At 34.7% G+C, this 12,087-nt stretch overlaps 1 protein-coding gene across 3 annotated transcripts in view; it reads right to left on the reverse strand.

Moving 5' to 3' along the window:
- The window catches only part of ITSN1 (intersectin 1), a 143,349-nt gene that overhangs the window by 64,181 nt on the left and 67,081 nt on the right, over positions 1-12,087 (reverse strand). For 2 of the 3 annotated variants that reach the window (XM_026077651.1, XM_026077650.1), the window contains exons 15-17: positions 11,125-11,212; positions 10,808-10,947; positions 1,070-1,194 (exon numbers count right to left, since the gene is read on the reverse strand). In XM_026077651.1, coding sequence (XP_025933436.1) covers positions 1,070-1,194; positions 10,808-10,947; positions 11,125-11,212 — 353 coding nt within the window. Of the gene's footprint in view, positions 1-1,069; positions 1,195-6,119; positions 6,201-10,807; positions 10,948-11,124; positions 11,213-12,087 lie in introns of all 3 variants that reach the window. The other variant, XM_026077649.1, reaches the window with a different exon arrangement.

Genomic DNA, 12,087 nt, shown 5'->3' on the forward strand with positions numbered 1-12,087 from the left:
AAGAGAGACATGGACATACTGGAGCAAGTCCAGTGAAGGGCTGCTAAGGTGATGAAGGGACTGGAGGATCTCTTGTATAAGGAAAGGCTGAGAGAGGTGGGCCTGTTCATCCTAGAGAAGAGAAGACTTAGGGGGGAATCTGATCAATAGGTTTAAAYACCTGAAGGGAGGGTGTAAAGAGGATGGGGCCAGACTATTTTCAGTGGTGCCCAGCGATAGGACGWGAGGCAACGGGCACAAACTGAAACACAGGAAGTTCCATCTGAACATGAGGAAAAACTTCTTTACTGTGAGGGTGACAGAGCACTGGAACAAGTTGCCCAGAGAGGTTGTGGAGTCTCCTTCTCTGGAGATATTTGAAAGCCATCTGCACACAATCCTGGGCAAAGTGCTCTAGGCGACCCTGCTTGCACAGGGGGGTTGGACTAGATGATCTCCAGAGGTCTCTTCCAACCTCAACCACTCTGTGATTCTGTGACCAAACGTCTGTCTGTATCAAGAGTATAAAAAACACCACAACTTCTAAAAATTAAAACAAAAAGCTACAGCTAAATGATGTCAGAAGAGAACTAGTTGCTAACCTACATGCCATTCACTTCTTATAACAAAATTTCTTACAATAAAGATACACCTGAAAAACAAATTCCCCAATGCGTAGTAAAAAAAAATATTAGCTCTGTATTTTGTTTTAGTATAAAAGACAGAACATGTTACTCTGTTCAAGAACATCTCTAGGTTTAGAGCACACTAAGCATTTAAGTAACTCTGCTGAAATTTGTAAATATCTGTATATATCATTGATGGTGGAGAGTCGCAGAAAGATGTAAAAGCTCATCTCCACAACACACTTTTCACTCAAAGATAAATCAAGAGATTCCCCCAATTTCAAAAGGGGTCATCTGCACTGAACGGAACCTGGTGTAGGTCTTAGATATTCTTCCCATTTAGTGACATATTATTTGAGATCAGATTATGTTTCTGGGAATGCAGAGTTTATTATACTTGTTTGCAAAACACTTTTCACTCCAATACCTCCAAAGAGGCAGCTTAAACTAGAGCAGTTTGTTACCTTTGAGCTTCTTTTTGCTTTTCCAGTTCTACTGTCTTCCTTTCTTGTTCCTTCTGCTTCAGTCTCTCAGCTTCCAAGTTTTTTTGTTTCTGTAGTTGCTGTTTGTTATGTATTTCTCTCAGCTCCTAGAGAAAAAAGTAAAATATGTGTAACCATATACCACCTGAATCATAACAAATGGCCCCCTATATTTCATTGTGAAATAATAAAATTTGTAAATGCTTGGAAATCTCTGTTCAAACTTTCAGTATTACAAAATGCTATGGCAGATATTTAAGGTAGATTTCAAAGCTCTCTAAATCACTTACTGTTTACCTATTTTTACTCATATTACCTGAGATGTTAATGAATTAAAAAACAAGCGAGACTTTATTTAAATACGACTTAAAAAAAAGTTTGATAAAATGTCATCTGAAAAGTCACTTAAATKAATTCAACAAAGCAGGAAACAAAATAAAACTTATTATATTTTGTAAAAAAAATAAATAAATAAATCTGGCCTCTGAGCTGCTCATACTAGCAATCGTTTCAGTTTATCGGTTTTATTCTGAAGTTAATGGCAATTTTCCTGCCAAGTAAACTGCTAAAGAATCTTCAGGATTGTTTTATAGTCAGAAGATTGAATTCTTTAAGCAATGCCTTTGGGATGAAATTGTGGCAAAGAGAGTATTCATCCATATACAAGTATTGGTTTTGCTCTAACTAGCTTGAAATATTTAGAATATAAAAATATAATAAAAATGTCATCTTTTCTCATGATTTCTTTTCAGTATGAACACCAAATATTAACACAAATATAAACTTTATCCTGAATCTTTTTCTATAACCTAGAATTTTGAGTCTAAACTCCTCACTGTTATAAGGAAAAAAGGATACTTTACTTAAAAATGAAAATTTTCATTGAAAAGAGGCCACACTAAAAAAAAAAAAACAAAAAAAGGTTTGATGAAAATATTGTACACACAATAATATCCAGTAAAAGTCTGTAGCAGGAAGCTTGGTATCTTAGTAACGTCTAATTTTATTGAAATATATTATAAGACTTATACCAGACAGTTATGTTTAGATAAATCTTAAAAAGTTTATCTTAATTTGCTCAGGGATTAAAACAGTTAATCGTTTAAGTATTATTCATACATTGGAATAATTTTTCAGAAACTCACTGTCTGGCAAATTTGCCAAATAAAATTTTCATATAACCATTCCTGTGCATCGACTGAAATAAAGAAAACTGCATAACAGCAACAAAGGGGAGAACTAAATAGCAAAAGTGATTCAAAGGGCAAAATGAGAAAAGCTTTAATAAACTAATTTGACAACATTATTAGTAACTTCTTAGCTATAGTTTCATAAGAGTTAAACTTTAAAATTTGTTTATTTACAGATTGTACTTGCCTGCATCTAAAATTTTTTGTTAGTGAAATGCATGCATGCATTAGTGCTTCAAATTGCACACCAGGCAACACCAGAGTTTAAGATAATGTCAAAATAGCTACATAATGAAGAGGAGTAGCACATGACCTTAGCAAGGTATTAAAAACACTTCTGATAAAYGGATGAAAGTTTAGAAAAAGCTGAATTGAACCTAGTGTCCTAGCTCTCAGTCTCATTTTATTAATGATCCTCGATTTTATCTTCAATGAAAACTGAATTCAACATTGCTACAGAGATAATCAGTTTCTATACAAGTTTTTACTACTACACAAAGCTCATTGAAATATGGAGATAATTTGGGCAATACCATATTTTATGACCACAGTAATTTTCCAGAGTCACATTAAAGCTTAGCAGATTCTTAGAATTTAGAATAGATATTACAGAATGTAATATAAACCATTTTTGCAAAACCTCCATAATTATTCAGGCAGGATAGTGCCTTTGGGAAAATTTTCAAACCCTGAATGCACATGGTTATAAACATTCATGCATAACCTGATTTTGGACTAGGGAAAAGGATTACTTAAAAAAAAAAAAAAAAAAAAAAAAAAAAAAAAAAAAAAAAAAAAAAAAAAAAAAAAAAAAAGCATTAGTAATATTCAGTATCATGGGTTCTTAGCAGTTGGCCCATAAAGAACAATGAGCACAAGGGTTCAGGAGACTGCAGTGAACACAACTGATCAACTGCACCTAGAGCTACAGGCCGCCTATGACTAAATTCTGCATTTCTGCAGCCCTAACTGAAGTGGTCATTTTCAATAGCTCTACATTATTAAWTCAGTTTCTTTAATGTTGTCACACTTGTAAAGTATTGAGATGACCCTTGTTTCAAATTAACTTTTCTATGGGAACCACAAACATCACCTTCTCTACATGATCACCCAAACTCTTATTTGTATCAAAAAATGCATGCAGGTGCAAAAGAGAAATATATCTATACAACCATAAAAACATTAGCAATACAGTGATTTACAAGCATTCGTCTAAAAGGACAGAGATTAGAAAATGGCACAGATGAAAGTAGATTCCCACCTAGCCAACAGCGTTATGAATTTCTGTAGCTTACAAAAATCTACAAATGCACAAAACTAAGCATGTGCAAAGCTCCTGAAGCTCAAAATACTGTTGTTGTGAAACACCAAATATCTTGAGTAGTATTAACCATTTTAACAAGCTGTTTCTCTTTCCTAAGTAAAGAGACTGCCATTCAAAGCACTGGTGAATTTTTGACTCCTAAGTTCAGTTAAGCTTTAGTGCTGGCTTCAGCTTAGAAATCCTTTGTTGCTCTACTTTCTCTACCTTTCCCTCATATTCATTCCCTCTTCTATCATTTAACTTTGTATGCCATGAGGCCTAAGTTTCCAAGCAATATCTTAAGTCCTAGCCTCATAAGACAAAAGCAAACTGCAGTTGCTATTGAACAGACAGAACTGAGATAGTCAGGTATTTCTATTAAGGCAACATTGAAGATAACCTTTTGCTACTTGCAAAATTTTAAGCTATTTAGGTAACAGTGCTTTCCAGGTGTGCTTTTTCTTCCCCTTTGCATTTTTATCCCATTCATTCCAGCATTTGAGCAGTTAAATAGGAATAATCTCTAGGCAAAGAAAGTGGAACTAAAATCCTTAGGAGTATTAAGGCCATCAGAATTAAAACAAGCAAAACCCCAAAATATGGCAAAACCCCCAAAGCTTTAAATATGACAACCCAAATGAAAGTATCTGAGCTTAGTTTACAAATTTCTTACTAAAGGGTAAACTAGAAAGAATGATTCAGTTCTTCTATACTCACAGACTCAGGAGGACTCTAACTCCAAATATGCCTTTTTTTCCCTCCTTCAGAAAACCATCCCTAATTCTCAAATCCATAAAAGCAAGCCAAAACTTGCAAGACATCTGTGCACCAGATATTATTTACTTCCACTCAAAGTCCAACTACAAGGCTAGTCCTGACTTTATATTTTAATTATAGCTTAGACATCTTATGTTAAGCCTAAGCACAAAACTGGGGGTGTTCTAGCTATGAGCAATGTTTTCATGCCTGTCTGAAGAAAGTAGTTTCCCATACTGACGACATGCAGCCAGCTCATTAACTGCTGCATCACAGCCTCCAACATTTGAATTCAGGTCCAAATAGCTAAACAATTTTGTTTGCTTATTTTGCTCCTTTATCCATACATTAAGTTTAGGATATAAAGGGGACAGTTTTTATAACTAATAAAGTTTTCCACAGACATTTTAGCACATTACTCCCTCCCCACTAAGCCAATGGGCTACTTCAGTATTTTGTGAGGAGATTTTGCAGAGTGACCTACCTAAAAGAGTTCAGAAAATCCACACTAGTTTAAACAGCTAGCATTGGATGGAATAGTTTTGGAGGTAAAAACGGGATAAACAGCCTTCTTTGCATCAGTTATGAGGAAATAAAGATTTGATCAGTATCTTATGCAACAGATCCCTGATGCTTTGCCAGCTACCAGTGGGAGGATGGGGGAGAGCAAAGGATCTCCCACAGTGCTATAGGACACCAACTGAACGAAATTATAGTAACACTTCAACAGTCAACAGAATGAAATTCAGCACAGTCCTACGCTCACCTTTTACAAAGACAAGCAACTTAAAGTTGTACATTTGCAAATTGTATACTGTAACTCTGAAGACATAACAACGCTTTGTTAATTTGCAGYGTGCAGGACAAGGCATATCTTAACCCAAAAGCAGAAAAAACTGTTACCTTTCTACTTAATTCACAAACAGACCAACAAGTACAGAAGTAATTTTTAGGTGTTGCAATAGCCACATTTAGGCACCCACATAATATTGAATATGAATTAAAATATGAATTTCAGCAGAGTAATATTCACTGCATACAGACAAGTCATATTGCTATGAAAACCTGAACTTGTTGTACTGTAATGGTTTAAGCCCAGATTTTGCCTTTTGACCAAAAGACGAGAGAGTTTAGGACACTCTTCAAGGATCACATCCCAGGGTTTCCATCACCAGATCTCCCCTTGAGGCAAGCCAGAGCATCTGATCCCAGAGAAAAGAACCCTACAGTTCTGTGCTCACTGAGGCTCTCCTGCAGCAATGCTCTGCTACCCCATTCCTCAGCTCGCAAAATGCCTGGTTGGTCCTCGACAGAGTCAGTTCCTCCTCTCACCCCGTATTACAGCTGATTGATCTGGTTTGGGATTTGACAAGGGGAATGTATTGCCATCTCTCTCATACCCAGAATCACAAATTTGCACTGCTCTGTAGGAATACTTAATATAAAAGTGATTTCTGTTTAAAAATTCTGAACATCATGACCAAAAATAGGCAATTAACTTAAAACCTTGACATGTCAGATATGCAAAAGAAATAACTAACTACTACCTTGCCCAGGTTGTAATTCAAGCCATGCTCCTCATCTAGGCATTAAGGATTAGATAAAGAATCAAATTACAAACTCTTATCTTTGCGTACGTTTTAGTGCTAGCACCTCTTACTAAATACTAACTTAGTTAAACACTGCACACTCATCTGTTTATGGTAAAGTGAAGCACATAACTGGAGGAGGTTCATCACTCAGATTGAGATAGTTGTGTACTGCCTGAGTAGGGCATGGAGACCTTTAGAAAGGAGTCTAAGTAGTTGACGCAGCCCAGGAGAACTGCCAGGCACTGCAGCATTGCATCTTCCATTGCCACTGACTGGAAGAAAGAAATGCTCAAATGTAAACAGGCATTCATAGGCAAGACTTGTCCCGTGCACACTGACCAGACAGGGACTGACAACAACTGCAACATGACACAAAATGTAAAACACTTTCAAGAACTTGATTCTGGATGTTCACCACCTCTTCCAGGCACTGAGAAGAGCTTCTCAGCCACATTAACATATTTCTGAAACACTAGTTCAGTGGTTTTCTCCCGTGCATTAACACCAATAAGCCCTAAATACGTGATTCTTCTGAGTTATATTAAGTGGTTATTTGGTCTTTGGGGACAAGAACTGTATTAAGAATTATTTTAATTGCTTTATCTGACAGAGCGTAATGGCTGATCTTTGTAAAATTTAAATGTAAATTTAAACTGAATTTAGAAAGAATTTATAAAGCTAAATTATAGTAGAACCATACTTATACGAACAGAAAATCTAATACAAAAATTTCTATTGCAAAGAACTATTTTATAAAGTAGAAGAAATAAACAAGCATCAGTTACATTTTACTAATATCTGTATCAATATTAATTGTTAGATTTCTAGGTTAAGATTTTTAAAGAGTACCTAAATCTAGATTCGTTGAACCATATTTAAGCATAAAAATAAGTGGCTGATTTTCAACCTTGTTAAAGACTGGGTCACTTATTCTGTAGCCAAACACAGCATAGTCCACAAGACTACTACTTTCTCTGATAAAATGCCTCAATCTGATTTAAAAGGATATCTGTCCACTTGGAAGCTAGCTAGAGTACCTATTTCTTTGCCAAAAAGTACTCTTTTCCAAAAAAGCACTTTAGCTTTAAGCTAAAACCATAGTGGCGTTTGACTTCTAAGTCCTACCAGTTTCTTCCTCAAACCATGTGGTTGTAACTCTATAGACATTCAATAAAAGATATCTGCATCTACGTGCTCTGAAACACTGATAATATTTTATACTCCAGAGTTTTTGAAAAGAAAACAATTCTTTAAATATTTTAAACTCTTGAGATATTGACTGGAAAAAAAATAAGTAACTGGAGTGCTCAAGCTCCAAAGGAACAATCAGAAGAACTTAAATCCATTATTTTTTAGGGATAAAAAAAAAAAACACAGTGAAAAATCATTTCTCTCTCTGGTCACTCGTACATGCTACTAAGACAAAAAGCAAAGATGAGCTAATTTAACATCAACTGTGAGTGTTCACTTACTGCACAGCATAAAATACTACATAATACGTAGGCAAATGCAGTGCAATCCACTGTACACGATAGTGTTAAAAAGCTGACCTGTAAGCTAAAATACATTAGTACCTCAAGTAAACCTTGATATATGGTCTCATTAATGAAAAGGAACACTAGATATTAGTGAAATTGTTCATTTTATCTTGTACTGAGCATTATCTCAGCRTAGTTTGGTATCTGCTATCAGTAGATCAAGTGTAGCCTGTTTCAAGAGAATAAATTAAAAATCTAGTTTTGCAGAATTAAAGGCAATAGATGTTCATAGTCAAAAGGATAAGGGATAAACTTCAATATTGATGATAAAATGCTATAATTTAATATTGCCATGAACTTGGCTGTGTTTTAAGAATTTCATGAAAGCTAATAAAATACTTTGGCATATACCTTGTAGTCAGAGAGCAGTGGCCTATGTATTTGCAGTTTTAGTTCTATTTTCTATTAAATTAAGCATTTTAGCTAATTAAAGACATATTACTCTCTCTCCCAGTAGGAAACATTTGCAAAATGCTACAAGATGATATATACATAAAACGGTATTTAGATACGCTTCTTTTTCTGGTAATTCTCAAACAGTAGCTGTGCCACATCATTCTGCTTCTAGTTCAGATGTTACATTTTAAAAAAAATGAGGCAAGCACCAGTGCTCCTCCATTTGACAGTATACAAAAGCTGCACGAGGCAGTGCTAACTAGGGTGCTGCTGTCCTAAGAGCTACCTCACCAAAGAGGCACCTCTGTTAGTGTACTGGAGCACAAAGGAAGAGCAGATCATCATAGAAAAAGCCAATCAGTTTTAAACCCACAAGACAATTTAGGAAGTGCTTTGATTAAAAATGGAGTTTTAAACTTATTTTTTAAAAAATAAATATTCAAGCCTACAGATATTGCCCACCTTTACATATTTTCCCTTAGTTTACAAAATAACAAGCCTTTATTATATTTAGAAGTCAGACATGGTAGTAGTTTTGATACATTTACTTGAAAAAGTTTTCTATTTAAATGTGAGCATTATGCAGTTGACTGATAATTATATAAATTGGAAGGTATTGTAGCATAAAAAGAAACCACTGTATTTATGCACCCAGTTACTAATAAACAAACAAAAAATTCCTCTCTTAACTAGGGAAATTATTTATTTGGCAATTATATATAAGCAATTGTCTATCAAATTCAAATATTGGAGCCATCTTTCCACTGACAGTTACCAAAAAGTAGTCACAGACTTTTGCCTGTTTAGATTAAAAGATTCTGAGAATTATTCAAATTCAGACTACTTTGATTTGAGCAATGTTACTCCATAAGGAACAGGAGCGTTCTGACTTGGTATGAGAACTTGGCTTCCACTTCACACAAAACGCTAAGACTAAGAGAGTCTCCAGAAAACTTTCACTTGTTTTGTGCATAAGGTCTCACATTCAAGGTGTTCTGAGAGCTCCCTCCGCAAGAACGAAGGCCATTAAATCACTGTTGCGTACACAACATCTAGGTGGTCTCTCTGCTAGTGAGAGTACTAGAACAATCCCATTATTATGCGGAGCCCAGGAAAGGGAAGTAAGTTGACATTTAAGTCTAATAATAAAAAAATCCAGGCCCCCCACCAAATATATCTTGCAAGCCTAGTGAAGTTATAAAAAGAAGTTACAACTCTCTCTGAATTAAGCTCCCATCTCAGTTTCAGTAGCACAACTGTCCCACTAACTTGTCTTTCCTCCTCTAAAACTCATCTCTTCCAGCAAGCAAGAGAGCTGCAGCAAGGCAAAAATACTAACATACAGCATCACAAAGTGATCTTCCTATTAAGCACTGCTTCTACTACACATTATGAAATCAAGAACTCAGTATCTTGGGTCTGAGGAAGTTTGCTGAAGCTTTCCTTAAAAAAAGTCCACAGAGCTAACTTTTATCATTTTAAGTGATAATTCTAAATACTAAAATTTGAACACAGAAATCAATTTTCCTATTCAACTGAAAAACAGTTTACAGCTAGACAATTTATTCTTGGATGGATAACAGACACTTTGATAAATCAATGTCTTTGCTTAATCTGAATTTTCAATTTTTAATCATCACTAGCCTGTTATTTGTTAAGTTGAGCTGTTCAATATCTAAATAACTGAATTTAAATTATTTTCCTTAGTGTCACAGGACTAARATTATTCACCCCCTACCCATTTATAAACTGTTTGGGTCACTCATGATCAAATCGAGTGCTGACACTAATTTTAGAATGAATGTGTTTTGGTCATATTTATCTGCAAAGCACTGCAAAAGGATTCATTTTAAAAATGTCACCCCAAAAGCACAACATTTTAAGATGTAACTGAGGTAAGTCATTCCATTTTCTTTAAAAAAAGACAAAAAAAAAAATCCTGTGAATATTTTGCTCGGTTTTGTGTCTCTTATGATTCTCCCCTTTCCACCTCCCTGCCTAAGATCACACGAGAATCTCTCTAAATTGGCATGGAGACTGCTAGTGGTATGGCCTACAGCTTTTTGTTTTTYCTATATTTATTAGTAATTTTAATATTAATTATTGCTTAACTTGAAACACGCCTTTCACCCTATAGCATATAATGTAACCATAGTTGATGTGATTTTGAAACAGAGACATTAATGTATTGATTATTGTTCTTTTCCTTCTAAATACTTGTAGCACAAATTATTACATCTTGCAGGAAACTGAATATTTTTCTAGCCAGCTTTCAGGAGAAAYCATTGGTTAACTTTGCAGACAGAATACTTCAACATTAAAATATTACTTTCATTAAGAAAAAAAGAAAATATGACTGCTATTAAAAATTTGGAACTGAAGACTGGTTTGTAACTTCTCTCTGAAGAATATTCTTCCTCTACTGACTTTTTCAATTTCTGCAGTTTTATTATGCAAAAAATAAACAAATCACACAGTTTCAACAGCAGACTGATCAATAAAGCATGAAACCACAAACAAGACACAACTACATTTAGGAACAAGTATGAGTTTATAAAGACCAGATAAAAACTCTGCATATAAGCAGAAAATCAAGTCACAACTATYTGAATTTGAAGCACTGATTCCAGCATATTCCCTGATCTACTATAGTCTTGCCCTCCTTTGATGCAAAAGGGCAGAAACTGGCAATTTTACAGAGCATCTCAGATCTAGAATCAGAGCTCAAATTTATTTTTAAACAGATTCTCTGGATTAAGTTGATTCAAACTCTGAGTTTAGATGCTCAGTAGCACTTTCTTTAAACAAAGAAATGATAGATTTCAGAATGTGTCCAACACTAATATTCTGAATCAATCATTTTAGTTCAATGTATTTTCCCATGATCAAGGTAGAAAGTGATTAATTGAACACTTAGAAGAGAGGGTTAAAAAGTCTACAATTACCTTCAGTTGATTATTGAAAATATCAATTTCTTGAAGTTTAGATCTGGTTTCTTTTTCTACTTCATCTAGCTGGTCTCGTAGCTGTTGACGGGCTAGTTCCTTGGCTTCTAAGGCTCGTTTGATAGTAAGAATAGAATCTCCTGTTTTTAAACATATTGTCAAATAAATATTTTCTTACATGGAGAATTTCAGGTCATAGAAAGCACCATTTTTCAACATGCATCTTCCAAGATAAAAAATATATTGCACAGTATGTTGTGCAATGTAAGATCATATGCTACACAAACTGACTTGGACACATATAAAAATATACTTACTATGCAAACTGTTCTGTTGAACTTGCTTTAGTTGGTCATTGAGTAATTGCTTTTCTGGAATCAACCTTCCAAGCATCTGCTGAGATTCCTGAACAGAAAATAACAAGGGAGGAGAAAATGAGAAACAAGCAAAAAGGTGACTGATGACCTTAGCTGTATGACTTCTTGTTTTGTGGTTTTTTGGTTTTTTGGGTTTTTTTTTTTTATCTAAGCACTATCTGTGTGGTACCACCACTCAGAAATAGTTGTCTGCCAGTTTGTCCTAGCTTCTGCCTTTTTTTTTTTTTTAAACAAAAAAAAACAAAAAAGTGAGCATACCAAATTCACGCATATTACTTTAGAATTAATTCCCACTGAATATGCACATCRCTTTAGAACTAGTTGAAATTTAGAGCAAGAAAAGAGAAGGACAGATTTCAGGAAATGTTAAAGCAAGCGCTTGCTAACAGTTTACTTCTCATTTTAATAAGTAAATACTAACTTTGATCAGGAATAGAATGACAAATATTTTCAGTTTATTTTAAAAAAAGATGAAGAAAATAAAGGCTCCCGTTTTAAAGAAATACCTTAGGATCAAAAGCTATGCAACACAAACCCTACTAGATGAAAATACTTGAGTTCCAGATCTCTGTTTACTACTCTTGAAAGAAATCAGGGTCTCTCTCAGTTTTAACATGCATTCATAAGACTGCGCACCAACAAATTACAGGAGATCTTGCAGATGAAGAAGTCCTCCTTTGGTGGATCACATATAACCCTTGCTCTTTCTGGAAGATGAAGTTCTACTTCATACACCTTTCACAAAAGCCTTGACCTCCAACTTCAGGTTGTCAGAACAAATTATAGAAGCCTGATATGAAACAGCTTAATTTATAAAAGCTGTCGGAGTGTCAACATCTCATCTTTTCAGACAAGCTAAGTAATTTATTTCAGCAGCTGTCTTGACTTGAAGTCTTTTGAGGA

The sequence above is a fragment of the Apteryx rowi genome, unplaced genomic scaffold (genome assembly GCF_003343035.1).
Source record: "Apteryx rowi isolate R43461 unplaced genomic scaffold, aptRow1 scaffold_46, whole genome shotgun sequence".
Lineage (NCBI taxonomy): Eukaryota > Metazoa > Chordata > Aves > Apterygiformes > Apterygidae > Apteryx > Apteryx rowi.